This window comes from Trachypithecus francoisi, unplaced genomic scaffold, assembly GCF_009764315.1.
Source record: "Trachypithecus francoisi isolate TF-2019V2 unplaced genomic scaffold, Tfra_2.0 Lachesis_group1, whole genome shotgun sequence".
Classification (NCBI taxonomy): Eukaryota; Metazoa; Chordata; class Mammalia; order Primates; family Cercopithecidae; genus Trachypithecus; species Trachypithecus francoisi.
The window spans coordinates 151648949-151673663 of NW_022681454.1; the positions used below are offsets into that span (position 1 = coordinate 151648949).

At 39.7% G+C, this 24715-nt stretch overlaps 1 protein-coding gene across 1 annotated transcript; it reads left to right on the forward strand.

Annotated features, from left to right (window-relative positions):
• Nucleotides 1-15031: 15031 nt before the first annotated feature.
• On the forward strand, nucleotides 15032-23062 carry LRAT (lecithin retinol acyltransferase). Its single transcript, XM_033215541.1, has 2 exons — nucleotides 15032-16381; nucleotides 20502-23062. The coding sequence occupies exons 1-2, from the start codon at nucleotides 15842-15844 to the stop codon at nucleotides 20652-20654; spliced, it is 693 nt and encodes a 230-aa protein (XP_033071432.1). The 5' UTR covers nucleotides 15032-15841; the 3' UTR covers nucleotides 20655-23062.
• The last annotated feature ends 1653 nt before the right edge of the window (nucleotides 23063-24715 follow it).

The window sequence follows — 24715 nt, forward strand, 5'->3', positions numbered from 1 at the left end:
GTCAGGAGATCAAGACCATCCTGGCTAACACGCTGAAACCCCGTCTCTACTAAAAAATACAAAAAACTAGCTGGGCGAGGTGGCGGGCGCCTGTAGTCCCAGCTACTCGGGAGGCTGAGGCAGGAGAATGGCGTAAACCTGGGAGGTGGAGCTTGCAGTGAGCTGAGATCCGGCCACTGCACTCCAGCCTGGGCGACAGAGCAAGACTCCGTCTCAAAAAAAAAAAAAAAATAGTTTATGTTCAACAAAAGAACTTCAAGTCTCAGCTGTGAATGCCAGTGTATCTCCTAGCAACACCAAGGTTACTGTGGTATTCTCAGATCCCAGATGTCAGGGACAAATCAACACCACTTGCCTACTGATATGATGCATTGAAAATGAAACACCATCACTCCTGTGAAATTCCTGTCCAAAATTCATAACCTGGATCTAATCATGAGGAAATATGACACAAATACAAATTGCTGGATATTCTACAAAATAGCATGCCTGTATTCCTCCAAATGTCAATGTCATTAAAGAAAGACAGATTGAGTAATTAATCATTCCACATCAAAGGAGACTAGCAAGACATAACAACTGACAGCAATGCATAATTTATAATTTACTTTTACTTAAAAGGACATTACTGGGATAGTTGGCAAATTCTGAATAAGCTTGTAGATTAGGTAATTGTGTTCATGTTAAATGTTCTGATTTTGATAATTATACTATGATATGTAAGATAATATTTTTACTTTTAGGAAATGTATATTGAAGAATTCAAGGGTAAAGGGGCATTATATCTGACCCTTTCTCAAATAGTTCAGAAAAAACATATATTTGTATATGTATATACATGTGTGCACATACACACAAAGGGAAGAATAAAACGAGATTTTGAAAATCTGGATAAAGAATATATAAGAATTCCTCACACAATTGTTGCAAATGCTATGGATCATCTGTAATGATGTCAAAATTTAAAGGAAAAAGGAAAAAATGTCTTCCTCTTCTGGTGAATTCAACCTTGCTGTATGACTTATTGCATTCTTAGGTAAAATGTCTATTTATATACATATTTACATCGAAACCTCCTAGCTTAATTTTTATGGCCATCATAAGGCTGATGACTGTGGGGTTTATTCAGATGTATATACTTCCTTTAGCAGTCCTTGTATTTGGTAAAATGTGTTGTAATTCATCTTTTCTTCTGTAGATATGAATTGCTGGCAATACATGCACTAAACTTTGTTTTGAAAAATCCCCTTGATGCCAATGCATTGCATCACTGAGAAGTGATCCACAGGTGAGCATCTAAGCACTGAACATTTTCTATTCTGTGTTTTTTTCTTTTGTGTGTTGTTGATACCAGGCTGTTATCAACATATTCTATAAAACAGGACCCTAAGTATATGCACTATAACACACAACTCATTATAACACAGAGTAGAGAATTAGGGATAAAATAGGAGTGAAATCATTTTTGATAGCTTCTTAGTGAAACATAATTGTCTTTATTTTAATGAGTGTTGTTTTAGAGGATTTGAAGATCATAGAGCACAAGAGAAAACATAGTGCCTTTACATTTAGGCTCGTGTGTGTGTGGTCATTAATGACGTAATCTTAAAGCTAAAGATTATTTAATATTCGATAGATTAAGATAAGTCATTATTTGAGGCAAAGAAAGTTACTATCTTATTATTATATGGTCCAGAATCAGCTAAAGTCAGATACTATGGAGGTGGGTTGACATGTGCCTGGGTCATACTAAGAAGGAAATAAAATCAGGACTTGAGCTTAGTCCATTGTATCACTGAGCCTTAACATCTGCAAATGATTTTGAAACCTTGCTATATTTAGCTCTTCTTAATCATAATTAACAATCGGCGGTGACTATGTAATTTTTAATAAATACATAGGAACAATATCTTATTTAGTAGGAGTATCTCTTAGGTTCTCATGAATACGTCAGGGGGACTGCCTTACCTTCAGGACTATACCATCGATCTCACTGGGCCCCATTACCTTGTGGCAATGACCTGAGGTTTGACAAAATTGTAAGAACCAGCCTCAGTAACAGTGTTTCTGCAAGTGTGAGGACTGCCTACCTCAGAATCAACTGGGGTGCTGATTAGAATGAAAATTCCTGGCTCCACTCCAGAACTACTCCATTGAAAACTGATTGTGAGACCCAGGAATCTGCTTTTTAAATAAGCTCCCTCAAGTGATTCTTAGATGCCTAATGTATGAAAAACATTTGCAGAACTTGCCTTAAATTTTAAAAAAAGAATGCACTTTATGCTCCATCTCTCTTTCTTTCCACATCACATACTTTATCAATACCTCAAATTAAACACATAAGAAACCACAGAAATAATTTTGTTCATTCAAGATCTTAAAGTCCAGAACTACCTAAGATATCCTCAGTTCAGCTCTTCTGTAGTTCTTCTCTCAATTTATTATTTGAATATATATAAAATCTGAGTAAAGAATATATGAGAATTCCTCACACAAGTGTTCCAAATGCTATGGATCATCTGTAATGATGTCAAAATTTAAAGGAAAAAGGGAAAAAAGTCTTCCTCTTCTGGTGAATTCAGCCTTGCTGTTTGACTCATTGCATTCTTAGGTAAAATGTCTATTTATACACATATTTACATATAAACCTCCTAGCTTAATTTGTATGGCCATCATAAGGCTGACAAATATATTCAAATATATATATTTGAATATATATATTTGAATGTGTGTGTGTGTATATATATATACAAATTGCAAATGCTATGGATCATCTGTAATGATGTCAAAATTTATATATACACACACACACATATCCTGTAGGCATCTGATGAAGATGTTCTTTTTTCTGTAGAGCATATACTTAAAAACTCTGATAAACTGTGATTTGTTTAATATATTCACGTTTACAGTATCTTTCTCTGATGCTGAAATCCAAACTGAACTATTCTTGTCCTCGTTTAAGAATATCTTACTCTCCTTTATAAATGTATCGATATCTTGTTTACCACAAGCAATTTGTATATGTAAGCTTATATTATACATTAAGTTCACGTTCAAAGAAGCAATCTAACAATTACTTACACAATTTTAACGCTTTCATAAGATTCTTGTACTAAATTTGGAGAAATGAGGAAATCTGAATATTTTATCTTTCTCAGAGTTAAAAAAATGAATGGTACAGTGACCTAATACTTGAGCTCAAATTAAATTCAAGGTGTGCTATAAAACTTTCTGCGTTTTAGCCCAGAGGACATTTAACCACTTTTAATTAACTACACGTATTTTCTGCTCTGTAGTACGTACTATAATAATGATATTACAATTATTTTATGCAATAACAATGTGATTACAAATTTTAATAAATTACTCTGAGCCTAATTTTTCCTAGCGTCTATCATTAATATGATTCACCAGCATCCTGCCACATACCTAGTTTGATACTGAAGATTGACCTACTACTATCACTCTGTCAATTCATTACACACCAATAACTTCCATAAATTTCCTGGTTACATCAAGCTTTGAGGCATCTACATGGGCTGGTAGATGACCTCACCAACTGGTTGGGTTTAAGATTTTACTTCTTCAGAATCTATTTTACAAACTAAAGTGGGTGGGAACAAACCCTTTTTGACTTCACTTCCACATGTTTCTGGAGCTACAATTCTTAATCTCCTTCCTCCTTTCCTGTCTCAGAGGAACAGAAGTCCTTCCTCCTCACCAGTTCTAACTTCCATCGGTAGCTTTGATCCCATGGCTTCCTACATCATCTGGACTGATTTCCATCAGATATTTATTTATTTATTTATTTATTTATTTATTTAGCTGTGTTTTTCCTCTCCATCAGTTCTCCTTTTATGTACAAATATCCTTCTGTGTTCTCCATTTAAAACAAATTTTAAAATTAAAAGCAGGCCAGGTGCAGTGGCTCACACCTGTAACACCTCCAGGCACTTTGGGAGGCCAAAGGCAGGAAAATTACTTGAGCTTAGGCATTTCTGACCAGCTGGGGCAACATAGTAACATCCTGTCTCTACAAAAGAAAAAAAAAAACAAAATACCTGGTTTTGCATGCCTGTAGTCCCAGCTACTTGGAAGACGGAAGTGGGAGGATCACCTGAGCCTGGGAAGTCGAGGCTGCAGTGAGCCCAGATTGTGCCACTGCACTCCAGCCTGGGTAACAGAGAGAGACCCTATCTCAAAAAAATAGTAATAAAAAAACATAAAAAATATAAAAAATGAAAATTGAAAAAATGAATAACAATAAAAAACTTTCCATTTGATCCTCTATTTCTCATTTTCTTTACTGCAAAGCCTTTTGAAAAGCTTCTCTATTCTTTGCCTAGCCCTTCCCTTTGCCTAACTCACTCCCTCAACCCTCAGCAGTCAGGCACTTATGAAACTATTTTCACACTAGTGCCTTCCTTATTGCCTTATGAAATGGTCTCTCGACGCTCTTGCTAACTCCTCTGTGTTTGACATGACCGAACATACCTCTCCTAAGACTTCGTTTGGCCTGGCCATCTCCTACCTCTCATTCCTTCCCCAGCATCTTGGCTGACTCCTTAGTGCTGCCTTCCTTTTATTCAGGGCTCCATTCTGGCTGCCTTCTCACCACGTTCTATGTGTTATCCCTGGGCAGTTTTGTCTACTCCAAAGTAGTAGCACCCACACACTTCTGACTCCCAAATCTGTATCTTATGGCCATACTTCTCTCCAGAGATCTGCTTAATCTATGTATCCACCTACTTAACACCCCAACTTGAAAAGCCATAGATTCCTGAAACTCAGCATGTCCAAGAGTGAACTCATTTGTTCCTCCTGTAAAATCTGCTTTTCCTCCTACCTTCCTCATCCCCATGAAGAGTTTCACTCTTTGCCTAGAATCATCCCTGGTTCCATTTTATTCTTCTTCCCACTTCTGCCACCACCACTACATCCAGTTGGTCACCAAAAAAATCTAACTTTTTTCCATGGCCCTCCATCTCATTTTCCTCTGGCCCCTTTTCATCTTTTCCCTGGACTGCTAAGTGTTCTTCTAATTGGTCTGGGCTCCAAAGTTGCCTTGGATCACATTATTCCCCTTCTTGAATGTCTCTCATGGCTATCAACTACCTGCAGAATAAAGTCTGAGCTCCCCACATGGCACAGGAGGCCCTTCACAACCTGGGCCCCATAAGCTCCCCAGTGTGGATCTGACCCCTACCCTTAGAGAGGTATAAACCTTACATTCTAGTTGAGCTGGACTATTTAAATCTCATCTTTGTTCATGCTGCTTCCTTTGCCTGGCTTCTTGGTACCCACCTGCCTACCCCTGTAGATCTAACAAGCTCTGACTCCTCATGGTACTGCTTAGGAGCTACTTATTCTCTCACATTCCCTACCCCAAGTAGATGAATTGCTCACCTTTGGTGCATGATGCTTTTCCAACACATCATACAGAATTATGAAAGTTTATTCAGGTCTGTTTCCTCCTTACCAGGCTCTGTGTTCTATTAGGGAGGGGACTGCATCTAATTCACTGCTGTATTTTGGAATGTCCACATGGAACTTGAGACTAAATGTTCCATAAATAACTGTTGAGGTGGATTCAAGACTAGAACTCTCCCATCCCCATTTACAGAATTTCCTACTGCCCTATGGCTCTTTGCCACCTTTTGCAAATTTACATGAGAGTTATAGGCAATTAAGAGATTGCTCTATGTATTCCAGAAGAAAAATATTACATAGCCATCACTTCTTGCATTCTTACTAGGTGCTACTTGTAAGTAATATATGCATATTAATTCATTTAATTCTTACAACAACCTTAGGAGGTAGGCTTCATCTTTATCATCATCCTCACCTTAGAGAGGAGGTAACTAAGACAGAGTAGTTAAGTAACTTGCCCAAGGTCATAAAGCTAGGAAGTAGAAGAGCCAGGATTTGAACCCAGGCAAGTTGGCTACAGAGCAGACATTCTTAACCATCACCCCACACTGTTTCCATTTGTAGTGTACCGTCTCAGCCTACCATTTTGTCTTCCTTATTTAGTAGCAAAGACACATGTGATTTCAGGAACAGATAAATATTATGTCAGTATGTTTAAATCTATTTGGCTATGTAAGTATGAGAATGTTTTATTGATATAATTGTTATACATAATTTGTAATTTTAAAATAGTTAAATAAAATATGTATTGCTTTTGACTTTCTCGAAGAAGTGTAGAATTTTTTAGTCAAAAGGGACTTTGAAGGTCACTTGGAGAGATGACTCCTTACCCAAGGTAATAAATATAAATTTTAAATAGGAATAATTTTGGAATGTAAGCCAATACAGTTAAAATTCTTAACTAATCCAAGTAAGTGTAACTTACAATATACCTGTTAGATAAAATCGTAAGCAAAACTTTATTGAATGCCCACTGTGTACTCAGAACTCATTCTTACGAATATGTTGCCTTACTCAAGGAAGATCCATTTCTAGATAATATTGCTAAAATTAGCTATATGAAGTCACATTTTTGGTAAAGCACATTATTAAAATAGCTTCTTGACAATTAATCTTTCTTTTGTAATATCAGTAATTACTCTTTATTTATTCTTCTTGAATTTGGTTTTCTGAAAAAAGAATAAACCTCTGCTAGACATTTTACATTGGAGGATTCATAAACAAGTAGAGAGAAATCTTCAGGATTTCTATCATTTCACCTATAAAGCAAAATACTTGGTTAAATTATAATTAAGCACCATGTACTTTTTTTAAAAAAATGATGAAAAATAGAAAAATTGTTATTTAGAAACCAAATGGTGCAGCCCTAAAAAACATACAAGAAAATCCAGTCCCTTTCAAAAGAAATAAATGTAAGAGGAGACATAATTTAAGGAAATAGAGAGTTTGGACTTTGTCATCTTATATTGGACTTGGCAGTGAGATGTGAGTATGACCATCTACAGCTATCACTAGATTAAATTCCGGGAAGGTTCAGAAGCTGAAGAGACGATGAGAGTCACCAGCAGGTAAGTAATGGATAGTATCTATTGCCTTTTCTGTGATGAGTGGACCAGGGTGCAAAGAGTTCAACTGATTTACTTAGAATCATGAAGTAGGTTGTGCCAATATTCTGGGTGACACAGGACTAAAAGGAGGAAATCTAATAACAATCTAGAGGATGTCTAAGTCTGGCTAAACCTTTGGGCCTGGCTCCATGGGCACCCTCTACAGACCCCTCTACTGGCAAGGACCTGCTGAGTGTGGTCTGGCACCCTGAGGTTCAAAGCATTATTGGTTCAGTTACTTGCTTTTCTGTGGGAGGCAGGTCACAGTTGGATAAAACTCATGATCTAAGAGACTCCAGGTCACTCTCCCACTGATTGTGAGCCTGATTTCCTAGGTTCTAATGCTTTTAGGGCTGATTTTTGAGATGCCATTTGGCCTCTGAGGATTAGAACCAGTCATAATAATATCTGATATGGTTTGGATGCGTCCCCACCCAAATCTCATCTTGAATTCCCATGTGTTGTGGGAGTGACGCAGTGGGAGGTAACTGAATCATGGGGACAAGTCTTTCCCATGCTGTTCTCGTGATAGTGAATAAGTCTCATAAGATTTGATGGTTTTAAAAAGAGGAGTTCCCTTGCACAAGTTCTCTCTCTTTGCCTGCTGCCATCCATGTACGACATGACTTGCCGCTGCTTGCCTTCCACTATGATTGTGAGGCTGCCTCAGATATGTGGAACTGTAAGTGCAATTAAACCTCTTTCTTTGTAAATTGCCCAGTCTTGGGTGTATCTTTATCAAACAGTGTGAAAATGGACTAATACAATGTCCGTAGAGGATAATCACAGAAAAAAACTAGAGCCCTCCCTTCCAGATTCCAACACCCTAGAAGTAAATGAGATAAAAGAATGATAGCTGAAAAAGAACAAGTGTAATGTATGTTACAACATGAAATAATTATGACCAAAGGGCAAATATTCTAGATTATTCTCTTTGAAAGTTAAACTAAGTTAACATTTAAAAGCCCTGTGATTTCTGATTTTAATTGCTATGTATATTAAAAACTTTATAGATTTTTAATTTATCTTTAAAGAAAAACGTTGGGTTGAGCACAGTGGCTCACACCTGTAATCCTAGCACTTTGGGAGGCCAAGGCGGTCAGATCACAAGGACAAGAGATTGAGGCCATCCTGGCCAACCCCGTCTCTACTAAAAATACAAAAATTAGCTGGGCATGGTGGCGTGCACCTGTAGTCCCAGCTACTTGGGAGGCTGAGGCAGGAGAATTGCTTGAACCCAGAAGGCGGAGGTTGCAGTGAGCCGAGATCATGCCACTGCACTCCAGCCTGATGACAGAGACTCCATCTCAAAATAAAAAAAAAAAAAAGAAAGGAAAGGTTACTGAACTTTTTAAAATTAATCCTATGTGATCCAATTTCAGTTCCACTCACATTCTTTATAGGTAAAGTCTGGATGTTAATAAAATGAAAGTAATTTTATGTAATCTGACTTAAAGGCAAGTCATTGTAGAGGGCAACCAGAATGAAAATAAGTGTTCTTAAGTCAAGCGTGCAGTTTGTGCCTACAGAGGCAAACACAGGCAGCTTAATTCTTAAGAGAGAGCTGCCCACTTGGAGTTCTCCCAATTAAGAAGTTGGAGACAAAAATCCATTTTTTTCTATAGTTGCGTGAGACTTTTAGGTATGACTCAGCTTCATTTGAACTACCTTGAGTTTTTAGCATGGTGTAAGATAAGAGTATATTTATAATACTGTAGGATGACTATAGTTAATAATATTACGTAGTTTCAAATAGCTAGAAGGAGGATGTTGAGTGTTCTCAACAGAAATGGTAAATGTTTGAGATGATGGGTATGCTGATTTCCCTGATCTGATCGCTATGCATGATATGTATCAAAACATCACTATGTCCCCCGTGATACTGTACAATTGTTATTTTCAACTAAAACATTTTTAAAAATTTGAAAAAGTAAATGTAGCTACAAAAGACCAGAATGACATGCTAACCTCCTTTCAAATTAACTTTAGATATTAGACATTATATTTTCAAAAAATATATCAATAAGTATTGTGACAAATCATTGATGAGATAGTGTGCCTATGTCACTCAAAATTTCTCTGCAATTGAAGATATATTATCAAAGGAACCATTGATTTTCAACACCAATTGCTGCCAAACTCTTAATCAATCTCTTCTTGTTTTCCTATGGAATTACTCCTTTACTGCAGTATGAATGACTTATTTTTTCCTTTTAAAACAGTTATTATGGATCCTGTTAGGTTTTCTAAGTACTAGACAGTGATTAATCTTCTTTTGTCTCATAATTACTCCCCCGAAAATGGACTAGCAGTTAAGACACTCTGAAGGGCCTGAGTAATTTGATTTTTATAGGCTGGTGCTCCATGAACCCTTAGAGGAGTTTAGAGAGCATCTCATTCCAGTCTAGTACAGGCAGGACACTATACACATGAGGTCTCTGAGGCCTCAGGAGAGTCAGCAATCTCACAGAGCATCAAATATGAGTATTTAAAGCAAAGCATGATATTAAAAGTTATTTGTCTTTTTGTCTCTAGAATGTCTAACTATTTAGGATTTTTGAAATATAATAACAGCATTCATTGCTGCTCTGGTACTTGATAGTACTGATGCTTCTCAATGCCGTTCTGTTTGATGATAGCAATACCCAATTTCTCAGTACATTTCCTATATGAATACAGTGGCACTGCAGCGGTCTTCTGCATTTCTGAATATGTAGCCAAAGGCTATAGTCATATTTCCTTTTGTTAACAATCCTGGGTCACCCAATATTCATATCTATTATTGTCTCATAATAATAAATTGGGATCAATAGGAAACAAGATTAACTTATAAAGTAGTTGCTATATTTCTTCCAAGTGACGAAGAAGTAACATGGCTTGTTTATTGTTTATATGTGAAAGTGAAATATGCTTTATGTTTTCTGGGCACATCAAATGTTTTACTCATTTCTTGATATCATTGTATCATTTCTGAAATAGACATTTGGGGTGTTTTCTGCTTCGTGAGAGGCATTTTTGAACAAATGACAGGTTTTTAGTCTTTGTTTTTATGATTATAAACCACCTCATTAGTGAAGAGCCAGAGGAACTGAGCTCTGAGAAAGCTCCCAAATCTGTGTGGTATGTGCTGGCTGCCTAGTGACTGTCTGTGTCCATTTTACTCCACTCCAAAACACTTGCCTGCTTCTTGCTCACCCCTGTGCCCTGTGCCAGTACTCAGAAGGGGTCTGTGAGTAAAGGTATGTCCTTTGTCTACACTGCGTGCTTGGATGACTGTGCTGTCAAAGAAGAAATGGAAAAGCCTCTCTGCCTTACTTTGTTTATCTGAATAATACAAATGATTACATAATGTGATCATCTGCATCACATTATGAATTTTCATAGAATGCTGCAATGTATTTGATTCTGTTTAATTCTCAAAATAGCCCTCTAGAATATTATTTCCATTTTAGAAAGACGGAATTGAAGCTCAGAGGTGGCAAGTGACTTATCTGAGTTTATTTCATTGTAAATGGCACTTCCAGGCCCTTAACTCAGAATTTCTGCCTTTCTGTCGCCTTCCTCTGATCACAGCTGCCTCAATTTGTTGTTAATTTTATATTAAGCTGTATTAATTGGGGCTAGGAGTCTTCATAATGCTAAATGTAAATTCTTTGTTTTGTTCAATGTTCTTATTTTATGGTTGGCAAACAAAAACAACAAAACAACACTGACAACAACAACAGAAACAACCAGCTGAAGCTGCAGCTTTTAATCTTTCTAAAGACAATAGGCTAAAGTGAGGTCCTCATAATAAGGTGCTAGTCACCAGGAAGGAAGCCAGGGAAAATCTCCTCCTAGGTGGTAATTGATCCCTACTGGCCTAACACTGCAAGTAGCACTGAGTTAGGAGGCTCCATGGAGAAATGTCTGCTTATTTTCCTCTGCTGTCAGAACAAAGTTCACAAACACCTTTGTTTTCCCCACACCCTTGGTGTTAGCTAGTTAGGGCCCCTATTTATGTCCAGGGGACAGGACCTGGACGTTCGTAAAAGAACTGAATATAGATGGATAGCTAAGAAAAAACCAAATGTTAAGATTACCATTATTTATAGCCCAATGATTTAGTATTCTAAAAAAAAATCCAAGAACAACAAAATAATCCCTAAGAAGGACAAGAATTTTAAAACATGCAGTTTAGAAAACCAAATTAATCAGGCCTAGGGCTCTAGTAAAAGAAAATCTAAGATATGAAGTCTGGAACACTGGGTCTACATTCTGCTCCTGACTCTGTGCCCTTGGGTAAGACACTCAACTTCCCCACCCCAGATTCATGTGTCTAAGGAGGGTGTAGGATTTCATAGCCTTTCTAGTGATGGCATACTATTAATCAGAACCTTAACCAGCTCTATTCTCACTATCCCAGTAAAATGATGTTAAAAATTAGACCTCGTGACATAAGAGAAGAGGAGAAATTAATTACAGATTACAAAGAAAATGTGGGATCTAAGTTTAGGGTGAGGTGTTTTATTGAACCTTTAGGGTTGGTCATAACACCTGCCATATAGCAGGTATTCAATAAATGTGGTTTAGACTGATGGAAAGGCAGGCCTTCCCAGTGATGGTAAAGGACCTGGGGCAAAAGAGACCTGTGATTGAGTCCTGATCCCCACACATTAACACAGTGACTACACAAAGTTATAAGCCTCAATTTCTTCCTGTGGAAAATGGAGATAATACCTCATAGGGTTATGAGGATTAAATAAGAAAATGCTTAGCTCAGTGCCTAGTACATAGGAAGCACACTGTGAATATTAGTTGTTATTATTACTAATACTGTGATCATATCTTCCATCCAAAGACTTCTCTGAGGAGCAGGGAGGATCCAGAGATAAGAAGCCTGCAGGTGAGAAATCTATTAGCCTTCTAGGACTTTAGACTTCTGCGGAACTCTGCACCTCCTCCCTCTCCTAATTCTTCAGAACAGAAACTCTCCAGGGACCTGCGGTGAGGTAGCCCGTGGGAAGATGAGGGGCAGAAGTAAGGTGGGCCCTGCCAGCCTCAATTTCGGCCTCTTCTGCGCTGAGACCCAGGCGGATCTTGCTTGGCCTGTATGCGTTACTGGGGGAAATGGACGTGGGCCTGAGCGCCGCAGGCGCTGCCCCCAGGCCGACCACCCAGCGGGGACCCTGTGGCTGTCATTACTTCTTCTGCAGGTGGGTAGGAGAAGCGGTGGCCAAAGTGGGAGTCGACCGCTCAGCGCAATCTGAGTGTTGGCCGGGAAAGTCTAGGCTCTTTCTAAATCTCGCAGCCAGACCTGGTGACCCATTCGCATGTATTTAAGGCGTTTGCACACAGAACGTTATCACAGAATGCAGCCACCTTTCTTACGACCCGGGAAACCAGAGGTCTCTCCAGCAACTCAGGGTAGAGGAATTTCTCCTATCTCCATGTGACATCTTCTGATTTAGAAGAACTAATGTTAGATTTCTCTCGGGCCTTTCCACCTACAGCGATAGTCTTCCCTTTGTTTAGCTAAAATTGAGGCAGGCAGGAAAATATTATTGGGGGCATGAGCCTATTAGTGTGTAAACGTATTTATATGAAGTGTGCCTCTAGGGAGCCATTCAAAACCGACCTCTCAACCACAGAAATAGATGAGATTTTGAGAACATTGAGAAGCTGCCTTTTGCAAAGTAAATTTACCATGGTCCTTGACGAAAGGGGGTCGGGGGCGGGGAGAAGTCCAGCCGAGAGAGGAGCTCATTCCGTGCTATATTTTTGCAGTTGAAAAGCTGCCTAATCATCGCTAACCGCTTCCCGCATAAGAGTTCTGGGAAGACTTCAGAAAAAAGGCAAATGAAGACTTTCAACTGCTTTCTTTGGGCTGCTGCTTCCGGAAGCCGAAGCCCTAGCACGCAGAGCAGCAGGAGAGGGCTGCTTTCAGGCAGTTCCACTGAGCAAAACAAATTCATTTAATGGCATAATGTTCTGGCTTAAAATTTGGAATTTATCAGAGGCAAAAATATCCTTCAAGAAACGATGGACACTCCGCGCCCTCATTCATTTCCATGGCAGCAGGGTATCTGCATCTTGAGCAACCTATAGAGATTCATGCCTCGTATCGCTCTCACCTCCTTTCTTTTTAAAGTAAAGCCCTTTCCAAAGAAGGCGGCCAGAAAATGGACCCCACCGGGGGAAAAAGAAAAATGAAACGCAAACCACCTTGGCACTGCTTGCGTCTTCAAAAACGCGGTGGGAACAAGGCTATTGAGAGTCTATAGGTAATTCTTTTATATATATAAATGTATACATATGTATATATTTTTATATACATAAATTTTATATATATATATATATATATAGTTGTATGGAGCCGTGAAGCAATTATCCATGCTTTTGTCGCCCTCAAGTTCCCCAGGTGGAGGCAGTCATAATCATTATAAGCCGCCTTAGTGACCACCAGGGACGGAAACCGTTAATTACCACGTCTCCTTTGATCTCCACACAAGATGCTTTGGTATTGGCGCTTTCCAAGAACTGGACCAGAGGAGCCAGTTCAGAGTCTGACGTCGGTTCTGCATTTAACGTACACACCGAGGTCTGGATCAGACTCCCCCGATTTTAGCGAAGTGTGTTAACCGCTGTGCTGCTAGAGGCTAGCAAGCTCCCTGTGCGCAGCTGATTAGTTTCAGCAACTCGCCACCTGGGCGCTTTTCTTTAAATGTGGGGAGTAAACTGCGAAAACAAACAAAAAAATCTCCACGTCCACTGGCTCTCTCCCCTTCCCCAACTTCCTCTCTCGACTCGTTTGTGGGAGTTTTCTCCTCTTTGCTGGAACTATAATGCGATGCGCAATCGTTTGTGAATGAACAAAAGTCACCGGCAAGCAGGGCGACGGGGACAGATCGCTGACGGCAGATTAAGGGTGGGAGCAAAGGCCCGGCCTCCAAGGATAATGGGGAGCCGTCTTCCCCCACGCCTGGTCTCTATGGCCTCCTTCGTCTTCCAGGTAAGATGAATGTTCCTTCATCCATCATCCGCAGAGTACCCTCCCTCAGGCGTGTGTAGAATCTGCTGATGAAACCTATTGGCCCCTACTGGGCAGCTTTGTGGAGCCAACCGACGCTCTCCATTGTGGTCTTTGTCTGCAGAATTTAAGCATTTACATAATGCATTAGCACGGAACTCAGCACCGGGTGGGGACACCGCGTGCCGAGCCTGGCGGGGCTAACGCTTCAGCGGCTCCCTCACCCGGCAGCGCCCTAGGACCACCCTCGAGGATTTACTGGAGTTGGGCTGCAGGCGCGCGGGCGAAGAACTTAGCATCTCATCCAAGTACTTCGCCTTCCTTGGCCATCTCCGGGATGTTATGCTTAAAAACATAAAAATAAAAATAAAAATAAAGGAGGGGGCAAAGTTTCGGTGGCTGAACTGAAGCTGGGTCCATGTGACCCTGAAGCCGGAGAAATAAACTTAACAGGAATCTTGCTTTCCTGGCGGACGTTGGGACCTCACCGTTTTTCATGCAGACCGTTGGAAGCTTCGTGCTCAACGGCCACAGGTGCCTAGGAGCGCAGAGAGGCCTCGGGTTCGAATCGCCGGCAGGCAGGGCCTGGACTCGCGGGTAGCGACCCCCGCCCCCCTCCCCCACGCGCACCGCCTGAAATCATGGGGGATTCAGGGCATTTGAAAAAAGAGGGGCTGGGCGCGGTGGCTCACGCCTGTAATCCCAGCATTTTGGGAGGCCAAGAGGGGTGGATCACTTGAGGTCAGGAGTTTGAGATCCGCCTGGCCAACACCAGCCTGGCCAACATGGTGAAACCCCGTGTCTACTAAAAATACAAAAAGTAGCCGCGCGTGGTGCCTGTAAGCTACTTGGGAGACTGACGCACGAGAATCGCTTGAACCTGGGAGGCTGAGGTTGCAGTGAGCCCAGATCGCGCCACCGCACTCCTGCTCTGGGTGATAGGGCAAGGCACTGTCTCAAAACAAAACAAAACAAAACGAAAGATTCGGTCAGGAAAGAATCCGCAGGCATTCGAGGCGCTCACACTTTGCAAAGTAAATTCAATCTCTTTATTAAGCTGAAGTCCCGGATATCCATCCTTTCAGAGGGAGGTGGTCCAACTCAGAAATCTCGCCCAAGAGGATTTTCCACCGAATACGACCCCGAAGTGCCAGGAACTCGCCCCAGTCGCGACAGGTGCAGGACTTTTCGTCCCGCCACACCTTGGGACTCTACCTCTCCAAATAGAGCGCTTAAAAGCCGGTAGCGCAGCCAGGATCCCGCGTCGGGAGAGAATCACCCAGCAGAACCCTGGAGGTAGAAGGCGGCCCGCCCCCCTTCCAAAGAAACCGGGATCCCGCGCCCTCCCCGCCGCGAGCGCCGCGCGCAGGCGGCGTCCAATCAGTGAGCTTTCCGGGTCTGTGACGGCCTTCGGCTCCGCCCCCTCGACGGCCATAAAAAGTCACAGCAAAGCCTGCACCTCCGAGCACCGCGCGCAGTCCTGCCCCCGGCACGGTTCCCAGGGGCGCTTCTCCGGCTGCTTGTAGCACGGGTCTCACTGTCCCCGCCGTCAGCCACCAGTTCCTTATCAGTCTCATTCCCCATTGTGGCTTGGCTGAGCCCGTCGCCAGTCCTCGCTGTCTTCTTTGCCTTCTTCCTCTCTCCTCCTCAGCGGCCGTACTTTGCGCCGTACCTCACCTGGCCTGCAGGTGAGCAGTAGCGCAGCGCCCCTGTCCCGCGAGCTTACCTTGCCCAGCCCGGCCCTTGCCGGAGTGGCACCGGCACCTCTCCAAGACTCCCTCTTCCCAGCAGGATGAAGAACCCCATGCTGGAGGTGGTGTCTCTACTACTGGAGAAGCTGCACCTCATCTCCAACTTCATGCTCTTCAGTTCGGGCGCCACGGGCGAAGACAAAGGGAGGAACAGTTTTTACGAAACCAGCTCTTTCCACCGAGGCGACGTGCTGGAGGTGCCCCGGACCCACCTGACCCACTATGGCATCTACCTAGGGGACAACCGTGTTGCCCACATGATGCCTGACATCCTGTTGGCTCTGACGGACGACATGGGGCGTACGCAGAAGGTGGTCTCCAACAAGCGTCTCATCCTGGGCGTCATTGTCAGAGTGGCCAGCATCCGCGTGGACACAGTGGAGGACTTCGCCTACGGAGCTAACATCCTGGTCAATCACCTGGACGAGTCCCTCCAGAAGAAGGCACTGCTCAACGAAGAGGTGGCGCGGAGGGCTGAGAAGCTGCTGGGCTTTACCCCCTACAGCCTGCTGTGGAACAACTGCGAGCACTTCGTGACCTACTGCAGATATGGCACCCCGATCAGTCCCCAGTCCGACAAGGTATGACGTGTGACTCCCAGGGAAGTGGGCTCCGCGGGATGCCCCCTCCCATCCCTGACCTTTTCTCTTTCCCGCGAGTAGGGATCTAATTCCTGGACACCTACACCACTACTTCCATACCATTCTTTCTTTTTTTTGAGACGGAATCTCGCTCTATCGCCCAGGCTGGAGTACAGTGTCGCGATCTCGGCTCACTGCAAGCTCCGCCTCCCGGGTTCACGCCATTCTCTTGCCTCAGTCTCCCGAGTAGCTGGGACTACAGGCGCTCACCACCACGCCCGGCTAATTTTTGTATTTTTAGTAGAGACGGGGTTTCACCGTGTTAGCCAAGATGGTCTAGATCTCCTGACCTCGTGATTCGCCCGTCTCGGCCTCCCGAAGTGCTGCGATGACAGGCGTGAGCCACTGCACGCAGTCTTCCATACCATTCTTAAAGTTCTAGATTAAGTAAGGAAAGTTCTAGTATTCCTAAGGTAGGCTAAGTAAATAAACAAATGGCAACATGCCTTGCAGGATATCTCGAAATGCCCAGAGAAAGGGTGTGGCAATCCAGGACCGCTTCCAGAGATTCCAGAGCTGCCCAGTATTGCTGCAGAAGTCATCAGGTGTCCACCCACCATGTAGTTCAAATGACAAAGGGCAAGTGACGGGGGCGGGGTATACAAGAAATCAGTCACCGCTGCTTGCAACTTTAACCAAGAATTTCACTTGAAAGGAAGAGGTCCGGAGTTTATATTTAATCCATAACACTATAAAAACAAAGTGTGTGACTTTAAAATAAGGAACCACGCAGTTTTCTCCCTTTGAAAGCTGCATAGAGGGATTTTTCATTGCTTGCTATAAGCTATCAAAATTCACAGTAATAGGGGCTCCCTGGTAGGTCCCTTATTCTTGTGTTGGTGCTTCAGAGTTGTATTTTCCTTGGTGTGCTGAATTCTTTCTGGGTTGGCTTTAATCCCCATCTAGACTTCCTCATTGTTAAGCATCCTTTACCCATTAGCCCTAAAGGTAGATTAGAGTCTTTATGGATTCCCCAGAGATCAATACAATTAGTTTTCAAGAAGAAATGTTAAACATTAGAAGGTAATTTTTATGAGTATTTTGAAAAACAGTATTAGAATTTAAGATTAAATTAGCCACAAATCCAAAGGGAAAAATGGATTTTTATTTCCTTTTAAAACCTCTTAATTTTTAAAGATAGTTAAGATTTTAAGCCTGAAACTTTATTTACAATTGGAAACTTTCTCAGCCTTCATTGTACTTGTTAAAGAAGTCATTGTTAATGTTCAGTCTTTATAATGGAAACCTGGGCAGTAACATAATGAGCTTTAGTGTTACTCTTCAAGTTTAGATATTTTTGGGACCAGAAAAATCTGAGTCAGTTTTTTTCATGTAACCAGTTCTTAACTGCTCCACATCTTGGTTAATTTTTTTGACCTATTTGGGAACATCTTTCTCTATCCTCTGTGGGAGAACATGGAAGTATTTTGCTTTTATAGATCGGTGTATGAAACTCCTTGTAGATTTTATAGAGCCACAAAAGACTCAATCTAGGAATTCTTTTCCAAGTAAAATAAAAATACAGTTAGAGCACTGTGCAGCGATTCAAGAATCACAGCTCTAGTCCAGGCCTGTTTAGAAATGAACTCCACCACATTTACAAACACTGGCTCCCAAAGTGTACAAAAGGAAACATGTCAGATTTACTTAGGAACCAAGCAAATCATTTCTCTAAGGAAAAACGGTATTTCTATCAGGTAATTAGGAGTTACCCTTTCATGTAACACATATAGTGCTGCATTATATATTTCTACAGAAAAACAGTAACTAAGGCTTTTGTAAGGTAGTAAAATATTTAATCTGCATAAATAACTAGTTGGAGTAGTTTTTCATCTTTGGAAACTTTGTCAGGGTCTACAGAAGTAGAGAAGTGTTTTAATTGCTGTTGCTGCATAGCACCTCTTGTGAAACTGAGTTTTGTCTTCACTTTGAATGGTCTAACAAACAATTTGGCCACAGAGTAGATTTCCCGGGAGAAAAAAAAGTTTTCATCCCAAATTTCCTAATTCTACAAACTGTTTTTGAACATGCACTGAGAGAAGTAGGTCATTAATACTGAAGGAAGGACTGGTATCTACCTTTTGGAAATATAAGAAATTATTTGATTCTGGGTCTGATTGTTGAGTTCTTCATATATGCAACTAATATTAACATGAGAGTTACAAAGTTGCCTCTTTCTTAAATTTGAGTTAATAAAAACTCTCAAGAACACACTACCCCTAAGGAAAACACTGCAATTAGTTTGCAAATGAATGAACTGGAAAAGAACATTTACTCCTTTGTGGTAATACTCTTTTTTTTTTTTTTACAAGTTTATAAGTCATAAAATTATGGGATTTTTATAACGCTGTTGACAATCAGTATTTTGTAAACTAGAAATTCCTTTGGTTAATAACTATTACTATTCCTTATGCTTTTACTACTATGATTTTTTTACTTTGTTAATACTGCTCTTTCATTGCCAAAAATGATGGCAAATGCCCCTTTTAATTTGTGTGGATTGAGTGCTCACAAAAGTGTTCCTACAGACTTATTGACCCCTTCTAGAAATTTCCTACTGTTGAGCACCACTAAAGATGCCTGCTGGTCTGCTGACCAAGTGAACAGGAACAGGGCATTAGACATGCGATGCTTCTTGAGAAAAATCTGCGTTTGTGGGAAATACAGTCCAAAATGATTCCAATTGGCTTAATTATAAATTATCAAGGAAAAAAAAGGATAACTGTATTTACAACTTAGTCATTTACCAAAATATATGTCTTCCATCAACCTCCTTTTCTCTCTGTCCTGAAAACTTTAATTTGATCTTCACTACCTTAAAATAGTATACTTCTCAATACCTTAATAGTTTATTAAAAAGAGACAAATAGTATGATAGAAAAATAGGCCAACATCTAGATAAGAGTTTCACACTTGTTTAGGTATTGTGTAAAAGTATGGATAGAGATAACCATACTGTCAGGATGGTGTATTAAAACTTATTGAACTTGTTCATTGTATCCCTTAAGAATTTGGAAACCTAGCTGCCCAGTCCCATGTAAGCCACTGTAGAAAACCCTAAAAGCACATACAATGCCATGTCTAGAAAAAGAGCTTAAAATTAGTATGAATAGCAAAACCCATATAGATATGACAATCACTGCATTCTGGCATCGATGGCAATATGGTAGAGATAATTGTCAACAAAGACAGTAGTAATAATAATCAGTGTAATACCTTACATTTATACAGCACATAGAAGAATACAGAGTAATTGTGCATGAAACATCTCAGTTAATCCTCAGAACAATTTGAGTGTTCCCATGGAGGAGCAGAAGAGAGTAGCCTGGACAGGTTAAATGACTACTTGAGGCGACACAGCCAATAAGAGCTGGAGCCAGGACTCAGACATAGGCCATCACTTCTGAGTAAAATTATTTTTCTAAGGAAAACATTACACATATTAGAAGGATGCATTCCTCAGGGGTAGGGACAATATTTATCTTTTTTTCCAGCAGCTGGTTATGTGTCACATAATCGATCCTGAATTTAGCATATTTAGTCAGGAAATGGAATTTGACAATAAAATTAGACTTTCTATACCTGTAGATTTTGAGACTTATAAAAAAGTTATTATTGGTATCATTAGATTTTAGAATGGCAAATTGGAGGAATTGAATCTACCTTTAATTGGCCAAATTCTATTATTTTTACTCAAGATTAGAGATACCTCTTTGCTCATCTAATTTTAAAATATGCTATTGTTATTGATAAGCACTTTGATGTTTCAAACCTTTAGTCCTGAATAACTATGTGGTTACACTTTCTATAGTTTTCTATAAATGCTGTATTTACACAGGCAACTGCCATTATTAACTTAATTGCCTAAGGGATCATTTCTACTACTATATTGTATAGAATCAGAACTGGCCTCTTAACATTGTAAATTTTTTTGTAAGTCATAAGAGAATTTCTAATTCTTCTGGTAGACAGAAAATAGCTTCAAAAACTGATTTACTGTTTGATATATTCTTCTTGGATTTAGCCACCTTTTCTAATTTTCCGAAATTTTATTTTCCAGTTTTGTGAGACTGTGAAGATAATTATTCGTGATCAGAGAAGTGTTCTTGCTTCAGCAGTCTTGGGATTGGCGTCTATAGTCTGTACGGGCTTGGTGTCATACACTACCCTTCCTGCAATTTTTATTCCATTCTTCCTATGGATGGCTGGCTAACTTCATACCCCCATGTCAGTGTGTGTATTCTGTATGTAAATATTTTTATATTTATAGAGCATCAATCAGTATAAGCATTATTGAGAAAAATGTGACCTGTAACACTGTGTTCTGGATAAAAATGTGATTAGGAATCACGCAGAGTGCTTACTGTGTAAGCCCAAGAACAAAGGCTTTCTGAATCTTCTCAGGCAGTTCAGATTTAAAGCACCATCCAAGCCTTGGAAATATGACAGGTTATGGTAGAATTCAGCAATATGAGAAAACCAGCCCCTAAGATGATAGCCACAGGCAATTAATTGTGTTTTTTTTTCTCTTGTAATCCTTGTGTTGTTAGGCAGAATTTGGAGATTGGAAGACTTATATTGAGACCAGTAACTTTACTGTAAATTTACTTTGTTTCATTGAAAAAACAAATTGGTAAACTTATATTAAACTGGAAGAACTTTCCTTATTCAAATGGAAACATGTTTGATGACTGGTCAAAAAATAAGCTCATAATCTATTTTTTTCATGTAGTATATAGGTCAAGAATGTTTTATTGTCATTACGTGAAACCAATATTGACAAATAGTACTTTAATGATACTGGCAAATAGTACTTTACGATAAAGTAAATGACCAGAATGATAAAGTAAATGACTAGAAAGTGTAGAAATCTGTGTTTTCCTGTAAAAACAGCACCATAGTATCACTTGAATAATTGGATTTGGCTTTACTTACTAGGAAGCCTGGAATTCATCATTTTTTTCCTTTTATGTGCCACTGTGGTTACTTTAAATCACTCTGAGAGGTAAATGGATATAGGATTGAAGTTATGTGGGTATTTGGCATGTGTGTGTGAAATAAATATGTGGATAGTCACATATACACAGACTGAGAGACAAATTGTTCTTGATTGCTTTATTATCATAATACTAGTGTGGTATAGAGTATCTGTAGAAGTGAATGTAAAAGTAAGTCCAATCTATTTTCTTATGTCCTTGAATTTGTAGTGTTAACTTGTATATATGTTATTGGATGGGTTGTCTTTTAAAGCATTTACTAATGTACTGTGAAATTTTTAAAAGCCTTCAGATTTGTTTTCTAGTCACTTTTCTCCATATCATTTCTAATTATAGTTTATATCCTTAAAAGAAGGATGCCACAGTAGTATGTAAAATCCAAACAAGTAGAACCCAAACAAATAAAATTGTTTAAAATAATTTTAAAGTGGCTTAGTACTGCCAGTCATGTAAATTGATTTTGCTGAGGGTCTTATAAGAATTGAGATATAGCAATGGTAAAACAAGTATTCAAGCACTTTTACAAAATGACCAAATTCTTAAAATGAAGCCACAGTGAGACTTGCATTTCTTAACTGTCTAGAATCACAAAATAACAAATCATATTATGAGTGAATATGGGGAGGGCGGGGCCCGTCAATGATAATCTGAACAAATTTTAAGAGCAGATTTTAGATTAAATAATGTTTTATCACCACTAATTTGCCCACAACAAACTTAGTGTTTAATTTTTCAAATTAAATATTAAATGATTTAAGTCTTATAAATAATTAAAACATTAAATGGCAATATCACAGAATATAGGTGTTCTCTGGACCTATTCCAACCACTTAAAATTATCTTAAGTATGCATATATAAAAGCAACAACTATGAGAACTACTGTCTTAGTGGTTTTTCACTTACTGTATATTACCCTTGTAGGAATAGTTTAAGTAAATTCATTTCTTAAAAATATAGTGTCCTCAAATAATTAATTTTTTTGCAAACTTTAGTTATTACAGGCAGCAAAAACCACTGTCTGAAATTAAATCTGTGTTCAAAGACCCCTCATTAAAAGCTAAGGACGTTCTTAAGATTGGAATTGAAATAATTAGTCTTGACTTACTTCATTAAAGCAAGATTCAATTCCTTGTTCATTTGAGTGTTCATTATATGCCAGGCATTGACCAGTTGCAATTTTATGATCCAGAATTAATATTATTATTTGTAAACTAGCTATAATAGAGTATGTACAGTGCTGTGGGAACAGAGGGGAAGAAGCAATTAAATCTGCCAGAAGGGTAAGAGAAATCTATATGCAGGAGGCAATGCTAGCATTAAGCCAAGAAATAGTGTGAGGTGATCTTACCACACTGATGTGTTCAACTGTTTATGGGAAAAGGAAACTAGGATGGTTTTATTTGTGAAATGTTCTACAACACTAGAACGGTTGAACTTCTTGGGAGAAAAGGAGAGTCTTTGTTTTGTTGTGCTGAGTTTGATTAGTTGCTTAACAAAGTAGAAAGAAAAGCATATCTTCCTGATCACAGTTATAAAAGAAACCCTGAGGCCAGGCGCGGTGGCTTACACCTGTAATCCCAGCACTTTGGGAGGCCGAGGTGGGCGGATCACGAGGTCAGGAGATCGAGACCATCCTGGCTAACACAGTGAAACCCCATCTGTACTAAAAATACAAAAAATTAGCCGGGTGTGGTGGCGGGCGCCTGTAGTCCCAGCTACTCGGAAGGCTGAGGCAGGAGAATGGCATGTAACCCAGGAGGCGGAGCTTGCAGTGAGTGGAGATCACACCACCGCATTCCAGCCTGGGCGACAGAGTGCGAGACTCCATCTCAAAAAACAAAAACAAAACAAAAACAAAAACAAAAACAAAAAAAACCCCTGAGCCATTAATGTGTCTCCTAATTTGAGGAAGTTCACGAATTGCTCTGGGCTTCATCAGTTAAGATTCATCCTTATGCTTCTGCAAGTCTCTTGTATTTATGTATTTCTATCCTGATTTCTGAATTGATAATCTAGTAGTGTCGGATGAAGTTTTTTTGTGCTTATTTTATTCTTTGTCATAGATGAAGGCAGAATAGGACTAACTGGGGCTAAGATGAATTAATGTAAGTGTCAGATACTAGGCAGGTGTTAGGGATGAAATGATGAATGAGGCATGGACCTGTTTCTCAGAGTTTATGGCCTAGTAGACATAATTGTATTAAGATTTTCTGCAGTTGACATTTGCATAAAGCTGACTGACTGAAGGAACAGAAAGTGTGACAGTTGATTTTAACAGATACGACCAAATTTATACAAACCATGTACCAACACTTGAAAGATGGGTGGATATCTTCCAGGAAACAGATTTCGGGCAGGACATTCCATGCATTGGAAATAGCATGAGCAAATGCGTGAACACTGCCTACAACATGCCTGGACATAGCTGTGAGGTACCGTATGAGTTGTTGACTTGAAAACATGGAACTGCACAGGGCATTCAGGCAAGTGCAAGTGGTTCAGGGGCCAGAGCAGAGCAAGAGTGATGAGTAAAGATGTCAGAAAAGGAGAGCAATGGTCTGGTACAAGTCTTGTGTAGAACAAGAAGTTTAGACTTTTGAACTGGCAATCGAGATTTGGGGTTAAGAAAAATCCCAAAAGTATGGAGGACAAAGGGACTCATTTTAAAGGACTAGCTAAGATGCTGAATCTCTAAAAAAAAATAAAAGGGTCTGTAATCGTGAGAGTAGAGAGAAAACTTGTTAAGGAAGAGTCAACAGACTTTAGCAAAATCCTTTTATTTGATTCATGCATAACTCTTGATGGAGTGTCAAGGAAGAGTTATTCACTTTTCTTTCCTGCCAGAAAGTTGGTTCTTACAAAATAGATTAACTTGATGACTATGTGTATATTGGATACTCCTAATTTTAGCTCTGTTAGATATGTTTCTTTCTAAGGACAAGCAAGTATGTATAGATTTGTTGTTTAATTTTTTTTCAGTATATATATGTTTCTTGTTTTTCCATTTTTCTACTTCATACTGTTAATGTCAAATATCAAAAGTGTTTTCCAGCAATATCAAGTTATGGCAATGGCAAAAGTCCTTGTTGTAGATGAGAAGCATATAAGAAATGGTTGCCAATCTTAGTTTCGTATGATCTACTTAGAGTTTTAACCAACCTAGATCTGTCAGCTAAGCTAATTTTATGTTTGGTATACATGTATGTCAAATAAAGTGAATTTTACATACTATCCTCTCTTGTCTTTGAATTTTAAATACATAAATGTAGATCACAA